The 19,873-nt window shown below is 52.2% G+C and overlaps 3 protein-coding genes across 10 annotated transcripts in view; 1 reads left to right on the forward strand and 2 right to left on the reverse strand.

Moving 5' to 3' along the window:
- LOC122366469 (peptidylglycine alpha-amidating monooxygenase-like) overlaps positions 1-3,124 on the forward strand; it is a 39,555-nt gene extending 36,431 nt beyond the window's left edge. For all 8 annotated transcript variants that reach the window (XM_043338766.1, XM_043338764.1, XM_043338767.1 and 5 more), the window contains one exon: positions 1,284-3,124. In XM_043338766.1, the coding sequence (XP_043194701.1) occupies positions 1,284-1,465 (182 nt within the window). In that variant the 3' untranslated portion in view covers positions 1,466-3,124. The remainder of the gene's footprint in view (positions 1-1,283) is intronic.
- Positions 3,125-3,904: 780 nt separating this feature from the next.
- Positions 3,905-15,161, reverse strand: LOC122366472 (peptidyl-glycine alpha-amidating monooxygenase B-like). The gene is made up of 7 exons (XM_043338774.1): positions 14,978-15,161; positions 14,176-14,321; positions 8,979-9,177; positions 7,802-8,000; positions 7,285-7,455; positions 6,769-6,869; positions 3,905-4,892 (listed from the first exon to the last, which is right to left on the reverse strand). The coding sequence occupies exons 1-7, from the start codon at positions 15,122-15,124 to the stop codon at positions 4,770-4,772; spliced, it is 1,086 nt and encodes a 361-aa protein (XP_043194709.1). The 5' UTR covers positions 15,125-15,161; the 3' UTR covers positions 3,905-4,769.
- Positions 15,162-16,492: 1,331 nt separating this feature from the next.
- Positions 16,493-19,836, reverse strand: LOC122366476. Its single transcript, XM_043338791.1, has 3 exons — positions 19,595-19,836; positions 18,855-19,158; positions 16,493-17,968 (listed from the first exon to the last, which is right to left on the reverse strand). The coding sequence occupies exons 2-3, from the start codon at positions 19,002-19,004 to the stop codon at positions 17,792-17,794; spliced, it is 327 nt and encodes a 108-aa protein (XP_043194726.1). The 5' UTR covers positions 19,005-19,158; positions 19,595-19,836; the 3' UTR covers positions 16,493-17,791.
- Positions 19,837-19,873: the final 37 nt, after the last annotated feature.

Here is a 19,873-nt window from a genome sequence, read left to right on the forward strand (position 1 = left end):
TTCCAACAAAAGGAAAAGACAGAGGGATAAATAAAAGGAGCTTCAACATTGCTTGACCCGTTACCGCCCTTGGCGTCAAAAATGGTCGCTGCACTGCACTGGGAGGGCTGACCTGTCCACGTCGTTCATGTGATTGGCTTTCCAGACCCTCTGAGCCGCTGGGAGGGATGCTTGGACTCAAACATGCAGCCCCAAGAGACATCTCTCACAGGAACTAGATTTGGCAGGGTGGCGATTTTCTAACATCACGACGTGAGGACTATCAAAGTCAATTTCCGCTTGCCAATGTTGTCATTATGAACAAAAATGATGTCATAAGGTGAAAGGGAAATGTTCATTCAATCATTCCTATCAAGCCTTATCGCTTTGCTTAATTGGTTTATGGTTTACACCAGCCGCGAAATTTGGATAGACCAATTTCGACATCCCCAATGGGTCACTTTTAATGCACGTGCGGAACAAAGGTTTCAAACTTGTTTCCATTACAAAAGATCGGGAATTACCGTGGCGATCGCGCTACGGTTGGGTTGCTACTGCACGTGCGCACGTGGAGAGGTCGCTTCCAGATCTGGAGAACGGCTGGGCCGATTGCGTTCAAGCTTGGTATCCAGATAGGTACAGTGAAGAGATAACGGGAAAAGTCAGTTTGAACCCAGATTGTTTCTCTCGCCCTCCCTCCCTCCCTCTCCCTCTCTCTCTCTCTCTCTCTCTCTCTCTCTCTCTCTCTCTCTCTCTCTCTCTCTCTCTCTCTATCTCTATCTCTATCTCTATCTCTATCTCTATCTCTATCTCTATCTCTATCTCTATCTCTATCTCTATCTATCTCTCTCTCTGGTCTCTGTCTCTGTCTCTGTCTCTCTCTCTCTCTCTCTCTCTCTCTCTCTCTCTCTCTCCCTCTCCCTCTCCCTCTCCCTCTCCCCCCGGACGGTTCTCGAGCCAGGTCAATCGATTGTGGCCGGGCACCTGAACCGTGTGGGCGTCCCGGTACCGACCGGCGCTCTACCTCCTCCGCTCTGCAAACCGGCCGTGATCGTCTCCCGCTCCTCTCCCCAGCTGTCTGTGACCCGTGGTCGACCCTGTACCGTCCGTCCTAAACCCTGTCAGCAAGAGAGAACATGACCACGCAGCCGTCCTCTCAAAGCGGCGCCTCCAATGGGAGTGTGAGGCTTTTGTAACCGGACCCTACCTACAGACTATGACACGGCTGCTCCACTTTGACTGATGGGTCGCCTCTCGTCGGCTGTGTCCTGTCTAACCACGGGTCTATTTCGGATTTCCCACAGACCAGCGGCGAAGGTTCTTCCTGCATAACCTGAACGACGGCCCCGGTCACCGCAAGACCCTCGACTCGCTGCTGGGAACCAAGTCCCGCCAGGGCTTCGAGCCGCTCGCCACCCAGGATCTAGACGACGACTCAGATAGTGATGTAGAGGAGTTCATCGCTAAGATCAAGTCGCGCACCTGAGAGGTAGGCTTGGACGGTCCGCGATTGGACAGTCCTGGGAGGGGTCAGTGAGGTAGGAGAATTGAGGCGGGTTTCGCGGTGGACAGGACCGCAGTGATGAACTGAAGCGGTGGTGACGCTGGACAGTGGTGACGCAGGTGATGTGTCTCACGGACTGACTGTCGGTGGTACAGTGACGGTACGGTAGTTGTGCTGCGGGAGGTGGTGACTGCCGGCACTGGACCGCAGCACAATGGTGACAGTGAGGATGGTGAGTGCAGTGGACTTCAGTGAAGTGGTGACAGGATGGTGGTTGTGACGAATGGTGCGGAACTTCTGCAACTGCAGTGGTGACAGGTGGTTGTGATGAATGGTGCGGAACCACAGGACAGGACGACTGGAATGGTGTGGCAGAGTGGCTGTATGATTAGCTCACGGCGCTACGCTGCCTTGGCTGGCTGGAATCTGCCACTCCCAGTGCATGGAGCCTGCCCCTACCTGGGCACATGGAAAATGCCCCTGCCAGGGTCTGGAACCTATATCCATGCCAGCGCATGAGATCTGATAACTGATAAGTCCATGTGTCGACCGTGCCATTCTTTCCCTGCCGGTGCTGGCTGCGTCTCACGCAGACCGATACTACTTACGAGTAAGCTGAGAGAACCGACTGCGGTCGCCCTACTTAGCACTATTAGACCGAGACGAAGACGAACACCAAACTACTTACCGGGCTTACAGGGCTGTTTCATTGACACATTCTGTCGTGATGCTTCTTGGCTTTGTATGACTTTTTTCGTACTCCTTGCTTTTACATTCCTTGATGGTCGTGCAGCCTCGTAAAGATAACTGTCACAAACTTAGCCTTAAGCCGTTTTCCAACTCCCAGAATCTGTTATATTTCCACACTACTTACCTTACCTAACCCAAAATGACGACCTGTATGGCTGCTGCACCCATCCGCATCCAACCTTACGGCTACGAACGTTGGCTGCGGGTGCGAGAAAGAGCGATCCACCGCGCCGTCTTTTCTGTGGCCTGTGGTCACCAAATGCGGTCGATAACTGACCGTGAATGCGAGTCGGTCGCGCTCTCATTGCCGCACATCTAGGAACAGTGACGAATTACTGTGTCGAAGGAGAGGGCCGTACAGACCGGTGCACTTACCGGAGACTGTATATAGGGCCTTGCCGGAGACCGGTCTATGCCTTCCTGTTCTCCGCCGATCTGAGTTTTAACCTCTGTCGTAGGCAGGGCTGTCTGTGTGTCTGCCTATTCGTCTGTCCATGTGTTTGGGTAGATGTTCGTCGAGTTTCTCCCCGGCTACCTTATTTGGCGTCGTTCGCCGCTCTATCCGAATCTTTCCATAATAGGCGATGGTGTTTGGTTTCGCTGTTTTTCAGTTGGATGTAAGATGTGGCGACACTGGTATTTTACCCCGTTCGCTGATAGACAGTGACCTTGAAGGAGTAAGGATCTAGGCAGCGAGCAAGTGTTGTTGAAGCCTTTTTTGCTTTTAGCAGCACAATTCTGATGGTGCTGATTTGGAAGGCATTCATACCTAGCACACGGGGTTGTTGGCTGGAATCGTACTATTTTATTCATTGGTTTTGGTATTTTATTTTAATATATTTAAATATCGTTATTAGTGAACAATAACGTGAATAAATGTGAATCTTTCTACGTTTTGTTTTTCGCTTACGTAGTTCGTCAGATCGTTCATATTGAGCGATGTATTGGTACGTTTTCCTGAGCGGTCAGCCCGGGACCCGGCCTGCGGTGTGCCGGGAGTTGGGACCGGCGTGTTATCGCTCAGTGACAGGTGGCGTGTCACAGCTGGGTGTGGGGGCGGTGTGGGAGCGGTGGGCCCGAGCACGCTACCCGGTGGGAGCCCCGAGGGGCCGACGCCATGACTGTCGTGACCTTCAGCGTCTAGCTGCTAGGATTGCGTCTTCCCGCAGTGCGTTGCAGAATCTAGTGATCCCCCACCCTACCGCGCCACTTCACGTGAAACCCGCTCTTCTAGCCTGATGCGAGTTTGATTTTTATGGCATTTTCTGCGCTTACGAGCATGTCGTAAATTTTGGACCAGATTCTGGCGGTGTTAGCAAGTGATAGACTGTTGTCTATTTTTTGTTTAGCTGTGGTGAAGGTGAACAGAAACGATAAAGATTTCTGCATTGCGCGTGCGGCAATTTAGTGTCGATTATTGTGCATTCCTACCAACTACATTACTGTATGCCAGCTGCCATAGCCGGCAGAACGGGGAGGGCACCGGGGCACCGTGCCCCCTTTGATTTTGGCATTTTAACATTAGCCCTATGGGCGTTGCATGGAAAGAATGGAACCAAAAGTCGACAGTGCCTCCCCTTGATTGAAGGTGTTCCGCCGCTATTGCCAGCTGCCGCCAAAGACCGTGATAAGCCGTTCGCTTCGTGGACTAGTTCCTCTGAGAACGTCGTATCAGCCGTTACACAATCTGTATTGAGGTCGATGCTGCAGTCTGCGATCGCGACTTCAAAAATACAGTTCCGAACCTCAACACGTGGACAGAGGAGGTACGGTGAGGAAGCCGGTCAATTCTCTCTGGAACAGATCGACAAGGGAATTCCCAGCGGGCTACCGGACAACACCGACCTTCAGGGGCGTTTAGTGCACCGGAAGATCCAGGAATATTCGCTACGAATTGGCGCCGACATTCCGACTCATGTAATGCAAATTCGCAGTTTCTCAAGCAGCCATCTGTTGTTTTCTGGACTGGCTTTCGATTTATTCACGGAAGAGAACCCGGTTAGCAAAGGTAATCGCACGTAACAGTCTACATTCTGTATTTTGAATGACTTGAAATAATCAGCTTGCTGCATCAGGAAACCGCAGTTTGAGTAAACAAGACGTATCTACACCGTGACACTTGACTACAAGCCCTTGACTACAAAGACGGTTAACACTACCACACATCGTCACAGAACAGGGAACGATTACGTGACATGGCGCGGGCACATGGAACAAGCTCCGTGGAACAGACGGCGGCTCACTGGAATCCATCACCACCATCCCAGCCTCAGCCCAGCGCGGTCTTACGGTAGTTCTCGACCTCGCCTCCAAGGAAACGCCTCCTTCAACAATATCAACACCCTCCATAAAGCGATAAGAAGCGTTATTGTTACACATTACAAAAATAGCACACACACGCATACAATAGAGGTGGGCTGTTACATAAGCTCTGTGTCGCTCTGCGCCGCGCAGCACGGAGCCACCGCCGACAGCTACCTCCTGGCTCTTGGCTCGGAGCTGGGCTCTTGGCTTATTAAGCTCCCGCTAGACGGCGCTAAGGACGCTCATAGAAATCCGGCTGCAGCACGAACTTTGAGACGCGGGCGGGCACCAGCTCACCGACATAGGTGGTGCGTCCGTCGGAGGTCACGGCCAGATCGTGGGGCTCGTTCAGACCCTGATCAGGCACAAAGAATCGCTGTCAGATCATGGGACTCGTTCAAATATTGATGGGGCACACGGGGTCATTCAGGTCATGGGGCTCGTTCAGACCCTGAGGGAACATACGGGGTCAGTCAGGTCATGGGGTTCGTTCAGATTCAGACCAAGATGGGACGCACATCATGGGCGTCGAACCTAGAGACTCGTTCGAAACATGAGGCAACACACTGAAGTTCAGATCATTGCACTCATTCAGGCGTGAATAGTTGCGTTAGTATCATCGACATCAAGAGTACTTGCAGCTATTGGACCGAACTGCAGTGAACTGGTGCAATGGCGCGGAAAACCAACTGAGACTCTCGCTCGCACCGATAACCGCTCGTAAAATCACTCAGATGAAAAGCGATGAGATGAGATCCTCCTACGTGTATCCGGTTTCTAAGAGCATTTGCCGTGAAATGGCTCATGGTGGTGGTCGGTTGGCCCAATCCCTGTGCCGTCTGTCATTCCCAGGTAAAACGAATATTTACGGTCTTCACAGCTGCACACGAGATTTCTGAGTAATGTAGGCGAGCTGGCGAGCCGAAATCGCCGTGTAATGGAGGATTTCCAGCAGCTGTGCACAGACAGCGCTTGGCCCACAGCAGGGGCGCGGCTCGGGTCCAGAAATAGTTACCCGTCTGAACACCGTCATTCTTTCTGAAACTCCTCACACAGATGGCCATCATCCCCGCCCACTGTTCAAGTTGGACGGCCCGACATCAATTTCCGCGTGGGCTATAACGGTATGGCGGCAAGCATTGTCGCTGTACCTCGTCTAATAAATCGTGATTGAACGATTAATATCCGTCAGTGGGGGGAAATCTCAGTGATGTGTTACCCAGAAAGAAGCCATTCCGCGCAGCCCTTGCTCATCGATCCGCGCCATGTGGGGTTATGTGCCCGGTACTGATCGTGTTATGAGCGCTCGTCAGCGCCAATGCGTGTTATCCAGAATTGGAGGATCAAAAGCATGCGATAGCATGCTTTTGCATCCGGAAATTCCCATTGGTGGGTCGCTGAAAAAAAGTTCGGCTGAACCTGTTTGTCAGTGAGTGAGTATGTGAGTATGTGAGTGAGTTTGTCCAAGCTTTTTTGGACCTGGAGTCAAAATGGGTGGACCGATCGGGACGAAAGTGGGACCGTTTGATTCGTCTCCGGCGAGGTAAACTTTTGGTGCTGGCCTCGGTTCGCTCGGTGCTTCGTGGCACATGCTATTCCGCTTCAAAGTTTCGGTGACACGAAATTTTTTGTCAAGGCTACAGGTCAACCCGAAGTCACGGGCAAAGCCATACTGGCGGGACACATCGGTAACACCTTGAACCAGTTTCCAGGGGGGTCACCGTCTGCGAGGGGTGCAGGCTGCACGTGCTGGGGTCGGAAAACCGTTTTGACGTGAGGTCCTCTGGCTCAAAGAAATTTTAAGCTATCAACCTCAAAATCGGTTCAATGGTAGTCCCAGGCAAGGCCTCCAAAATAATGCACATTTCATTGGGCTATGGATCCTCCAATTCTGGCCCAAGGCAACGCACGAGCGCTGCCGGCATCTAGTTTTAACCGACGGCATGCGGATAGGAACCGCATTTAGAATAAGGCATGGGTATTTCCCTCATTTGAAATTTTGAACTCATGGCAACACAAACATATACAGCCCCTCAAACCTTCAACCACTGACATCGGTCTGTTGACCATGATTCAGCATCCCACCTGACTCGCTTTCACCTTCACACCTCTTGTAAGATTCCTCGGCTGGTATTCCAGTGTTTTATCTCACCACCTCACACCTGTCCCTCTCTATCTCACTGTGGCTCACTGTGTCTCACTGTCCCACTCCGTCTCACACAGTATCTTACCTGAGCGGCCACCCAGCTGTCCAGCACCAGCCCGGTGACCAGGTCAATGGTCAGCACTCCGCCGCCCGACAGACTCTTGAACACCGCCAACAGCACGTCTCCTGGGGGTGCAGCCAGTCGGTCAGTTGTAACGTAGTTATGGCTTATAGGTAACGTTTACATGCATCTAATTACTAACTGGCGCAGGAAGTTCGAGGAAGGGGCCAAGTTTCAACAATATCTAACGGCGATTACGATAAGACTTAACAAAGTAGTATGGATGTGCAATGCGCAGCATCGTTCTAGCGGACTGATTATGTGGAACGGTATGACCGGTGCGATCCTTGCAGCTGTGTTAATATTCATTTGCTGCTGACGAGATATTCATTATCAGACGATGAAGGTCTCTGAAATAAACAAAGGAGCTCACCATATAGAAACATTCACATTTGAAACGACCTTTGAATTGCAATAAAGTTCGTCGTTTATGACCATGACCAACGGCCGAGGCCCTGTCAGGCCCATCCCATGTCTGACCTGTGACCGAAACGGCGTAGATGCGGCCGTAGAGGGCCAGATTGATGATCTGCGGCTGCAGCAGGCGCTGACGGATGTTCCAGCAGACCACTCGGCCGTGCTCCCGGTCCGCCACGCAGAGCACGCCGCCGTCCAGAGAGAGCGAGTGGGGCACCAGGAGGTCAACGCCCTCTGAGGGAGAGGGGAGGGGTTCGGTCAGGACCTAACACAGCGAGGGCGAGAGGGGCATCAGCAGGTCAACGCCCTCTGAGGGGAGAGGGGAGGGGTTCGGTCAGGACCTAACACAGCGAGGGCGAGAGGGGCACCAGCAGGTCAACGCCCTCTAAGGGGAGGGGGTTTGGTCAGTACCTAATGCAGCGAGAGAGCGAGAGGGGTATTAGTAGATCAAACAGATAGTAGGCGTCAGAGGGTGAAGTCAGAAGTTAAGAAGTCTCCCAGTGCGACACGGGTTAAGTAGCTTTTACTGTTGGCAGCTGAAGCCTTCGAGAAATGTGATTACCCCGATGACTGCACTCACGCTCCTCTCCGAGGCTGCCCAGGAAGCGTCCCTCGCGGTCAAATATCATGATGCGGCGGTTGCAGTAGCCGTCGGCGACGAAGATGGTGCCGTCCTCGGCCACGGCCACGTCGGTGGGCTTGCAGAAGTGGGCCGCGTCGCTGCCCGGCTCGAACGGTACCCCCAGGGTAAGGATGGGCGTGTCCGAGTCGGGAGGCAGCTGTGGAGGGGGAGGGAGGGGTCAGAGGTCAACTGAGGTCACCTCGGTCAACTTTAGGGTTTTTGGTTTCACAGTAAGTGAGCCGATGGACGGTCCTATATGCATAGCTGGCAGGTCGAGCGATACAAAACCTATGGCCATCAACATATGGGCCGGTTCAGTGATTACATAAGCGTACTAAGCAGATATGGATGTAATGCAAAAGTAAAATTCGAATTCATCAAGCACAGTGTAGCTGTTCCTTCTAGCTGGCAATGACATTCGTTCGAAAAACCTTTCAGGCTCAGCTAGAATCAAAGAAACAGCTAGCGGATGTCCATACAAGACGCCACAAGATTAATCATCCGTAGCCTGAAAAAGCCGGCTTATGTACAGTGTACTAACTAGCACGGTCTGTCAGGCTTAGAGCTCTGATAATGCTTATATAACCCCAGGTTGTAATACTTTTCTGCTACACTACAGAACATGTATTGAATGCTGAATAGCGCTCCACCAACGATTAAACAGTTTTCATTCAGCGTCAACGTACGCTACCGTCCACTAGCCGGTTATTCAGTACGCAACTAAGAAATACCGTACACCGGTATTGGCAGCTATTCGACTGTCAACGGACAGTTGCATTCACTTTTGACGAGCCCCCAATAGTAGCACCCGTTCCTTCCAGAGATACATACGGACGCTGGAAGAGAGTAAGCTCATAAGTGTACGACACAACCCGTCCAGTGCCCACATACGCTTGCATGCGGATAGGTACCATGGAAGAATGGACTAGAGTTCAAATGACAGATCACAGCGTTCTAATTCAGGGGTCCTTTCGACTCGATGTCCTTCAAGGCTGAGTCCTTTGGGGGGTCCTGCGGACCCCTCCCCCCGAGGGAAGTCCTAGATACGTCACTGGCACAGCCAAACCCGACACCTACCAGCGCTGTGACCCCTCACCCGCCTCCCCTCCGCTCCGTCGCGTCCGCCGCAGCTCACCTTGAACACCTGGTGGAGAGCCACATCAGTGATCCACCGGTTACCCGCCGCGTCGATGTGTAGCCCGTGCGGCAGATAGAACCGGCCGGAGCCCTCACTCTTCAGCACTGCGCCCGTTCCCGGGTTCAGTGTGAGCAGTGTGTGACTCAAGATCGGACCCCGGGCCGCGTCCTGGTAGTGCTGGCTTTTGTTGAATGACCTGTCGGACAGGTCCGGTCCGGGTCAGGTCAGGGTCAGGTTCAGGTCAAGTCAGGGGGTCAGGGTCAGTTAGGGGCCAAGGTCAGATAAGGGTCAGGGATAAGTTAGATTCAGATACTCGAAAGGTCAACATAATTACCAAACTCTGCAGTGTGACACCTGTGCTTCAGCTCTCAACCGAGGTAATGCAAACACAAGGTAACCACCAAGTTTATGGCTACGGCCTTATCAGTTGCTGAATTAACCCAGTTCCAGTAGGTCTGTGCTAGATAAGCAGGCACTTCAGTTCCGCTACGGCTCCCTTGGGGTGTACTTTAGCCCACCAGGCGTATGTACGCTGTTGGACGCAATAGGCGGCCGTCCCCGTCCGTTCGGAATTGCGCCTTTGTTGGATCGATGGGAGAAGCGATCTGGGTCGGGCCAACGTACTTTGTAACATGTATCCAATGCGCAGCATCGCAGAGGTCAATATACGCAGCAAATGTCGGCCGAACTCGGGGGCGTAAAAATACACTGTCATTACGAGTATCAACTGCAATTCCAGTAAACGATAATCGGGATACATTTATTTGGCTTTGGCTTCTGAAAAATGCTACTGGACGGCGCAGTCACAGCAGAAAGGAAGCGAGACAGCTACTGCTACGGTGCTGAATAGTGCCGAGAACGATAAAAAGTGGAAATGGTGCCTTTGTTGAAACTAAAAGTAAATTTCTAAAGGAAATTATTTTCAACCCCAGGCCTCAGCGTTCCATTGAAATGTTATCTCGTCAGAAATATTTAAATATTTTATAGTTTAAGTAGAATTGAGAACTCAAGTAGCCTACCGAGTGGAACGAATTAAAAAGGACAAAGCTCTTCCAGTGACTACCGTGTATCACTGAACTGTGCACGGAAAATGCCAGTCTTGCATAACGGTTTTGATACCCGGTCTTGCTATAGAGAAGTCTATGGCACGGCATCAAGACATCAAGTTTCTAAAAAAAAAGCTAAGTAGGGAGACCCGGGAGGTATGGGCCCCCTGGAGGTATGGGCCATCGCCGTTTTGAAGAAGTTTAGCGTATTGTTTGCAATTTGACCGCTTAATCTGGTAGCAGCCATTTCGTTATACAACCCACGTGATTTCCGAAATCTTCCCCAGTCTCCTTTGGCAATGAGCGGTGATAATGCGTTTTTGCCCTCCTCAAGTAAAATCCGGTATATACAGAAAATTCGTGATTTATGTGAACCAGGTTTGTTTTATAATGTCACACCATCGCTAACATAAAGTTCAAAGCATGCAAATTAAGACTGGGTTGACTATATGAAACTTGTTTGCAAGATTATAAGCTGAGATGCTGCGCACATTTTGGCGTCCTAACCGGGAGGTTCGGGCCACCCATCCCCGGGAGGTTCGGGCCGGCCCATACCTCCCGGTTCAGCTCTGCCATGGGACAAGGGCTATCAAATGAATATTTAAACGTGTAACAATTTGATTGAATTCCTCAGTGATGACAGAATGTGCAGGAATTTTGCACCTTTGCATCAATTATGCAGCATGATTGATGCACAAGAACATGTTTGTGTAGCCGGGTGTTCGAGCTCCTCCCTACCCCTCCCCTTCCTCGCCGCCAGGCGGGTCGGCCGTTCGCGGCCCGCCGCTCGCCTGCTGCCGGCCGGTCAGTCAGCTGAGCGCCCGCGGCTGCCTGTGCTGTGCGGGTTGCCTACCTGCGAGGGGCCGTCTGGCTCCGTGCAGCGCCGGCCGGGATGGACATTGGACAGTGAGAGTTGGTCGGTGACCTGCGCTAGTCTCCCGTTAGTTTCTGAGGAAGGGTGATGTGAGCTTAGCGGAGATTGTGTTGTATCGGCATTCCCCAATAATTTACCTTCACAGTGGGTGTCAGACTGTCAGTGTCATGCCGCAGACATGGCAGCGAACGACGACGAAGGGGTCGTTTTCAAACTCGGATCTCCAGACGGCGATCGAGCGCATCCGGAGAAAGGAGATCAGCATTCGGGAAGCTTCCCGAACGTACAACATCGGACGGCAGACTCTCGACCGGTACCTCCAGGCCACACCGGAGGGAGAACAGGCTAAGAAGGTGTCGAAGACCTTCTCTAACACGGTCTTCAGCCAAGACGAAGAAAAGAGCCTGTTCGACTACGCGGAAAAGAGTGCGGCCATGCACTTCGGCCTCACCAGTAAGGCCTTGGCCGAGCTCGCCTACGACTACGCTAAGAAGCTGGGAAAGAAGCTTCCCAGCGGCTGGGAGGATAACAAGGCTGCTGGCGAGGAGTGGTGCTTCGCTTTCCGGAGAAGAAGCGGACTCTCCCTCCGGACTCCAGAAAACACGAGCATTGCTCGGTCTCAAGCATTCAACCCAACCAACGTTCAGCGCTTCCATGAGGCCCTCTCCGCTGCACTCCTCGAGCACGATTTCGGCCCTTGCTCAGTCTGGAACCTCGACGAGACAGGAATCACAACTGTCACGAAGGCGCCCAAGCTGCTCAGCCCGACCGGAACCCGTCAGGTAGGAGCCGTTGCAAGCGCTGAGCGGGGAGTTCTCATCACCGTGTGCGCTTGCGTCAGCGCTGCGGGCCGAGCGCTCCCCCCGGTGCTGCTGTATCCGCGAAAACGAGTGCAGCCTCACTGGGCGACCGACGCTCCACCGGGATCACTCATCCTCGCGAACGACTCGGGCTGGATGGACAAGGAGACGTTCCCTAAGGCGCTTTCACACTTCATCAGCCACATGGGCGCCACGGAGCAGAACCCGCAGCTCCTCGTATTCGACAATCACTGCTCCCATGTCACCCTCCAGGTCATCAACATCGCCCGGGGGCACGGGGTTGTGATTGTGACGCTGCCGGCGCACTGCAGCCACCGAATGCAACCTCTCGATGTGTCGGTGATGGCGCCGTTCAAGACATTCTACTCTGAGGAAATAAACGCCTGGCACCACCGCAACCCAGGCCGGACAATTTCAATCCACGACCTCGCCGCCCCGGTCAACAAGGCCTTCACCCGCGCCTTCTCCATGGTAAACATCATGGCGGGATTCGCAAAGTCCAGCGTCTGGCCTCCGAACCCGACGGGCTTCACCGACGCGGACTTTTTGGCTGCTCTCTCGTCCCCTGCCCCTGCTCCCACGGGGGAGACATCGAACACGGAGAGAGCGGCCCCGTGGTCGGCCGAGCCAGGACCGTCGACGCCGATGGCAGTGACGCCACAAGAGATTCGCCCGTTCCCCGTTGCTTGCCCCCGCATGCGAGGGTGCGGAAGAGGGCGCGGCAAACGCTTTCCCGTTATCCTGACGTCCAGTCCGGAAAAGAAGAAGCTCGAGCAAGCCACCGCCGCCGCCAAGGCTCGCCCGAAGGCCAAGAAAATTCAACTGGACGAAGAGAAGCAGAGAGAGGAGCAGATAGCGGAAGCGGAAACGAGCGACAGCGGCGCCGACGTCGACCGTGCTGAGATGGAGGAAGAGAGGGTCGGGCTCCTCAATGACCGCCGAGCCGGTCGCCGAGCTCTCCCCCGCGCAGATGAAAATGGGCGACTTCCTCCTCGTGGCCGTCAGAGGAGCCGGGCGACGGGGCACGGTCACCTCCCGCTACGTCGTTCAGGCCCTTGAGGCCTTCGACGAGGATGACCCGGACTGGATCCGAGTGCACGGGTACCGAGCTCTCAGTCAAACGGTCTTCTAGTCGATAAATGAACTTGCGTTTTTATGAGTTAAGAAAACTGCCATGTGGTCACGGGTTGATGACCTCAAGCAATAGAAATTATTGTGTTCATTTAATGATCTCTACTGTCATGTGGTCAGAGGTTGGCCTCAAGCAATCGAAACTGATGTGTTCATTTTATGATCTGTACTGTGGTCACAGCTTGATCACAGGTGATGACTGATGACCTTAATCAATAAACCGATGTTTTCATTGAATGTCCTCTTCAATAAGTTATCTTTTGTCGCGCCCGCGTGTGCTCGCAAATTTAACCAAAATTGCATTCGAACATTGAAACATTTTTGTCTTATGTCAAGGAATGTGATTGATTTTATCAAAATAAATATGTGGCCAAGTGACCTCCATGAAGTGGGTTCTTGGTCGTTTATGCGGTACCTGAGCTCTTGTAAAGCTCAAGAACGCTCCCAGCTACGAGCATTGTCCTCAATGACGAGAATAAAATTCGAAACATGACACCGGCCCATACCTCCCGGTCCATGGCCCATACCTCCCGGGGTATTTTGATGAGTCGAAAAAGCGCATGATTTATTTAAAGTTATCTTCAGACAAAATAGTTGATTCCAGATGCCTGATATGGGGTACACTTTACAGGCAAAAGGCAATTCCCCGTACCAAGGGTGAAAAACCAGGTCTAGCCACTAACCACAGGAAGAAAATTGTCATTTCACAAAACCGGCCCATACCTCCCGGGTCTCCCCTACGCCATTTAATTCACATGACACAAACCGACTAACGGCTCATCAGCAGGAGCAGACCAGGAACAAGCAAGGGCACCAGGTTAATGTCGGAGAAACAAGTGACCGAAAAGTCGCGTGAATGCTAACGCATCTGGCGAGGCGATGTCCGCACAGCCACACCACATTGGGTGCGTACTGCGTATATTGTAACAGTAGGTCCTTGCAATGCGAGAAACTCCCAGCACCCCCCAGTTGTGGTTGGCCCGGTGGAAGATGACCAAGCAGTAGGACAATAAGTCTCAGTAGCGTGGACTGTGGAATGTGAATTGTGTGGACTGTGGACTGTGGACTGCAGGGTACTCACATCGCCGTCCAGCTGCGGTTGGCCGGTTAGAAGATGGCCCAGCAGTAGAACGACATCACACCAGTGTGGACTGTGTATAGAGTGTGTTGACTGAGGATTGTAGAGTGTAGAGTGTGGAGTACTCACGTCGCCTCCCAGCTGTGGTTGGTCCGGTGGAAGATGACCCAGCAGTAGGACGACATCACACCAGTGTGGACTGTGGACTGTGGAGTGTGTGGACTGTGGACTGTGAAGTACTCACGTCGCCTCCCAGCTGTGGTTGGCCCGATGGAAGATGACCGGTCGGTCCAGAGTGTCGACGGCGACTCCGCTGACGGGGCCAACGTTCAGCGGTCGACGCGGCCAGTGGCCCTCGGCCATCGGCGACGGCACATCGGGCACCTCCATCTGAGGGTAGGGGGGAGGATCTGTCAGAAAAGGTCTGTCGGGCACCTTCATCTTAGGGGGAAGGGGAAGGGATGAGGACAGGTCACAGACGGCACCTCGGGTACCCTATGTAACTTTATCTCAGGAATGAGGATATTGTCGGCAAGGACTGTGATTATTGACTGTTCCGGAAGTGTTTCCGGAGAATCTAACCAAATTGCAGCATGAAAGAATATGGTCATCACAGGAAATAAAAATTATTTTCGAGCGGCGAGGAACATCAAAATATATCGTGTATAACAAGTGTAGTGATTACGCGGGTAGCATCATTGTCATTCCAAGAAAACGTCTGCATCTGGCGACCAGAGTACAGGAAATTCAAAAGAATCCCGAACTACTTTGACGAGGTAGAGCCTCTTCTCTTTCACTGATAAATGTAATGCATACATTTATCTGCATATATAGGTGCGAGCATATATGAAAGCAATTTCACACATCTTGAAACACCCATCACACAGATCCAAATGAACGGCAAAAATAATGACACTGTCACACTGAAGGCCTAAGTGCAACAGGCTCGTCGACTGCCGCCCTGGCCACCCACCGGCCATTGAGACTTGTTGGTTGCGGGCCGCCCGCATCTAACCGCCACCATATGGCGGTCGATCCCCACTCACCATCGAGTCCAGCACTCCATCCAGCTGGCTGTAGAGCTGCGGCAGCTGCAGCTGCAGATTGGCTGGATACAGAGCAGCTGGTCGGCCCGGGCGGACCGCCAGCAGCAGCAGCAGCAGCGCCGACAGGCCGGCTGGCGACCCCGCCATCCTCACTGCACCTGCAACACTGCCGACCGACGCTACCGCCGACGGCACCGGCACCCGGCGCGGCCCACGCAACCTGGCGTCGTCATGGTAACGGGTGTGACGTCACTGTTGGCCATCGATCGACCCTGGACGGACAGGTCACTGAGTCGCCGCGCGTCATTGGTCCGAACGTCCGAACACAAACACCACATCGGCGTCGGTCTAGGACAGGAGATACAGGACTATGTCAACAGTGCGGGCGGAGATTACAGGGAACATGGGAGAAGATAGGTTGAACATGCGCGCAGACAAATAACAATTTAGGCTCCTGTCGCTATATTTCATTTAATCCTTGTGTTCATAGTGCTATACCTACGTTAACCCGCGCACCGACGGGGGGGGGGGGGCGGATATCCGCCCCCCCTGAGGTTTTTCGCGAATAGCGGGAAAACCGCGGCGCGTAGCGCCGCGAAATTTGGTATGACTATTTCCTTATCAATTTTACACATGGTGTGCAAGTTTGAATCTCCTACCTTTCAAGGTCAGGTCACCAGGTCACTTTGAATGACCCAACCTCAAGTCACTTTTTTGCAACTTTGTCACCGTGCCAGAGCTACAGTAGATGTCGGAGGCCTTTGAAAGTCGCAGGAGGTTATGAGGTCATTAGAAGCTACAATTTGTATATCTCGGAATTTTGATATCGGTGACCTAAGGTCAGGTCAATTTCGCGACCTCCCCATTATAAGTCAATGGGGGAAAAATCAACTCCCTGTTTTTACCACTAAAACGGGTCGGAATGGCCCCATATACCATACATGACTTCATATACGATCAATCTTCACTACCTTGAGGTCTGTTTTGCTGTTGGGCAGCTGTGAGGTCATGTGACGTCATCAAAGGTCACCAAAGGTTTTTGGCCAATAACTCCGTACAGGAACAAGATACAGACGCGTGGATGGTCTCATTGTGTTCAGCTCGTCAAGACGCATCGAATGATATACATGATGACCTCGAGGTCACGTGACCTGAGGTCAACCTTTGACCTTGACCTTTCGAGGTCAACATATATATCATTCGATGCGGATTGACGAGAGGATCACGATGATGCCCTTAGTTTGTTCCTATCTTGACTAATTCGAAAGTTATTCGAGAAAAACTCTCTCCATATTTAGCGCCGCCATTTTGACTTTTTCGACCCCTGTGACGTCATCTTTGACCTGACCTGAAAATGACCTTAGTAAAAATTGTAGATCTTGACCGTGCGTATCCGATGCCGTTTACCGCTTGTCGCTATCTTGCTTCGTTCTCGAGATCTCAGGGGGGGCGGTCATCCGCCCCCCCCCCGTCGGTACTAAGTTGGCGCAGACCCCCGTCGGTGCGCGGGTTAATGGGCACCCATTGTTTTAAATAACAGTCACCGCACACCGTAGGTAATAGCTAATAAAGCTCCCTATCCTCTCCGGTAATAGCTGTTATTATACACCGTTTATCATCTGGATTCATCATTTAGTCCGATGTCATTCCTGCTTCGCAACGTTACGTACGAGCCACGGGCGGCCGCCGCCTCAGGCCTTGCGGTGCAGCATAGCCATCCAGGCGTTTGCTACTACTGCCATCTAGGAGCGATATGCGCAAGCGCAGCGAGCCCACCGGCACAGCCTACCACGCCAGGCTTGTATACTAGCGCCATCTAGGAACGGGAAAGTAAGTACCCAATAGCTTACGGAGTCCAACGTTCCGGGTTCACTCCGTATGAAGGGTTCAGCTTAGTTCAGATCACACGCTTGGAGGAGTCAGACTTCCGACAAAGCAAACAAATACACATATCATTGCTCCGCAAAGGAATGCTACACAGGAGGGCAGATCATCCCAGTTAAATATGTATATTATTGGCTGTAACAATTGCTGAAACAACACTAACGAATGTTTAATCATTGCTAAGCTAAATATAAAGCAACTTAAATAACAGGTACATGTTCAAACGCTCACAAAACAGCTAGATAGTTGTCATTCACCGCATTGACAAATAGCTCAAGTAATGCGAATAAAAATGAACGGTGAGCGTAGTGTTCGCTTTAGTAAGAAAATCTTGGATAAAGAAGTTAGAAACATATTTTCCGTGACATCGAGAAAAGTAACCTATTTGTATGATTTTGATTATAGAGTAGCTTATAGTCAGCTATGCTAAGATTATTCGCATATCCGGTGTGGTTCGGTTCGACCGGCTATGGCTATCCATATTCAGACATATTCCGGCCACCATAATAAGTTGCCGCCAATAGCACGTTCGCGAACACTTGCATACAAGAATAAACAGCACTATCAACAGCAACAACAACACTCTGCATGTCATACAACCGCACTTCAGGCTAATGCAAAACACAATCTACGTTGGCATGGCTTCAGATATCCCGGAAATAGCGAAGGGGTCTCATACTCAAATGGGATAGCTCACCCAAAATGTTTGGCCTTGGGTATGATCCAATAAGTCCACAAGGTCTGTGAACTGCAAACCTAGTTTGTAGTGGTGTAAATTGAGATTGAAATGAGCACGAAAACATCTTCCAAACGAACGTCGCTCTGATACAAACACCTGTACCCTGTTCTATTCGCCTCGATAACCTGCTTTTCTCAGCGTAACACCCGGACCTAACTACAGCCACGCCGATGCGTGGACAGATGGCAGCACTAGGAGAGCAGCGACCAGCGCGTTTCCGGCTGCATCCAGATGTAACCGGTGCTCGACATGGCGCAGCGGGCGTTGTAGTACTTCCCCGGCGATCGGCAGTAGGAGAACTTGGGGCAGCGGCACTTGAACATGGGCTGGAATTCCTCCTTGCACAGCTCGTTCCACCAGCACGCCCTCTGCCGGGAGAGGGAGAGGGGGAGACTGGGTCAGGTTGGTGGCTCCGCTGGAAAATGAAACGCAGGCTATTTACCAAACACCTTACGCCGGCCTAGGGAGGCATTTCACCGTTCCAGCATTTCCATCCTCAGGACAATAAAATCCTTCTCCACTCCCCAACCTGGGGAGTCTCGGGCCGTACGAGCAACTTCATCTCATGCGGGCAGCTCCATCGGAGCACGCCCGCAGCTGCGGTGACTGTCAGGGTGGGTGCCGGGTGGCCTGTCCTCTGGACGGGCTCGGCCCAGGTGACTCACCAGGGTACTTGCCCAGACCGAAAGGGCCTAACCCAACAAAAAGGAACTCGGACAAGATCCTAAACACCTTACACCGGCCAAGGAATGTATTTGATAAACTGATAATGCACTGCATTGTATCAGACCTTCACGAGTCACTTTTATCCTCGTGTCTGTCACATGTCGATAGCCTAGCACTTTCTAGCCTTTGATGTCCTTGTTCCGGGATGAGGGTCAATCTACCAGACAAACGTAGGTAGCCCAGTTATGTATTCCAATTACCCCCAGCGGGATGGGTCAATTTACGACCCTCGTCTAAAGTGAATAATGTACGACAGTACCACCATTTTTGCATGAGTGACGTGCGATTAAACGGTCCATTCTCATCTGAAAATTGTACAAATTTACGTTCTATTTTCATTAAACCAATGTAGTTAGTAGGACCGAACTCACCACTCGCACTCGAACAATGCAAAACGTAACATACATACAACTCTAACCCAGCTAATGCACGATTTAACGCCCTTCCCTCACTTCACTTAAGGATAAGGGTGCCACCATATGCACCTTTCTCTTCTAGCTAATATGCGCTTGAACATTCCTTTCTCACCTGACTGATGTAAGACCTGATGCTCTGGTCTGGCAGAGAACGTGGTGCTCCCATCGCTGGTGCCGCCATCGCTAGCACCATCACCACCAGAAGAAGTGACGGCAGAAACTGTAGGGCAGCCCTCGGTGTCTGTAATCCTGGCCGTGCCATTGCCGGGTGCTTGTACCGACCGCCGACGGATGGACTGGCAGACTGACAGGCCGACAGACGGACCGGCGGCAGACCCACGGTGAGCTGGTGACCTCTCAAGGCCACATCGTCGCTCCGAAGTTCAGCTGGCAAGCCGGGACTGGAGACGAAACCACTGTGAAACCGAACGACAAACACTGAAAGATACGCACGCGTGATGTTGGTTATCATCAATACTGGATTTCGCCTATTGACCGTTATTAGATGTTTGTGCAATCGTGTCCATAGGTAACGCATGGACAAAGATCAGGACGTCACGGAAAATGTCATTAAGTTATCTAACAGCTGTCGTAATATGGTAACACGTAACACTTGGGTGTTGGAGCGAAAGTTTGGACCAACACCATATGGAACAATCACCGTAAGCATAAACATGTAAGACAAGGAAACACAGCAGATCAACAGGTTTCCACAAACAACGCACAATCTAATAACGGTCTATGTAGGGGCTCATAAACACGGTAATGAATGAATAACTCACCACCTCCCTCCAATACACGACCCACACCATCCCTTTCCTCTCACCCTCCACTCCTTTCCATCTCTCCCACCTGTTTCCTAGGAGCGCGTGGTCGACCCGACGGCGGCCGCTGCTCGGTAAACACTCAGCCTTGACCAAGACCACTGCGGCGGCGGCCGCGGTGCCGTGACGAGCCGACCGCGCGTCTGAAGATCGATCCAGGGGCGGCTGCCAGGGGGGCCGGGAGAGGGGACAGAGCAGCCGGAGCAGAGAGCGGGGGCATTGTCCTCAGAGGCGCCAGGAAGGAACAGGCACCGGATGGTGAGGAGTGCCATGAGTAATCAGCTGGAATGGGGCCAGAGGAAAAGGG

The sequence above is a fragment of the Amphibalanus amphitrite genome, unplaced genomic scaffold (assembly GCF_019059575.1).
Source record: "Amphibalanus amphitrite isolate SeventyFive unplaced genomic scaffold, NRLGWU_Aamphi_draft 000809F_arrow, whole genome shotgun sequence".
NCBI lineage: Eukaryota > Metazoa > Arthropoda > Thecostraca > Balanomorpha > Balanidae > Amphibalanus > Amphibalanus amphitrite.

Excerpts from the sequence above, each read along its gene's own strand:
- LOC122366472 (XM_043338774.1), bottom strand. The coding sequence starts at position 15,124 with ATGGCGGGGTCGCCAGCCGGCCTGTCGGCGCTGCTGCTGCTGCTGCTG. Across the intron at positions 14,322-14,977 it reads ATGGAGTGCTGGACTCGATG|ATGGAGGTGCCCGATGTGCC; the intron begins GTGAGTGGGGAT and ends CCCTACCCTCAG. Across the intron at positions 7,456-7,801 it reads GGGCAGCCTCGGAGAGGAGC|AGGGCGTTGACCTCCTGGTG; the intron begins GTGAGTGCAGTC and ends CCTCTCCCTCAG.
- LOC122366476 (XM_043338791.1), bottom strand. The coding sequence starts at position 19,004 with ATGGCACGGCCAGGATTACAGACACCGAGGGCTGCCCTACAGTTTCTG. Across the intron at positions 17,969-18,854 it reads TCAGGTCTTACATCAGTCAG|AGGGCGTGCTGGTGGAACGA; the intron begins GTGAGAAAGGAA and ends CTCTCCCGGCAG.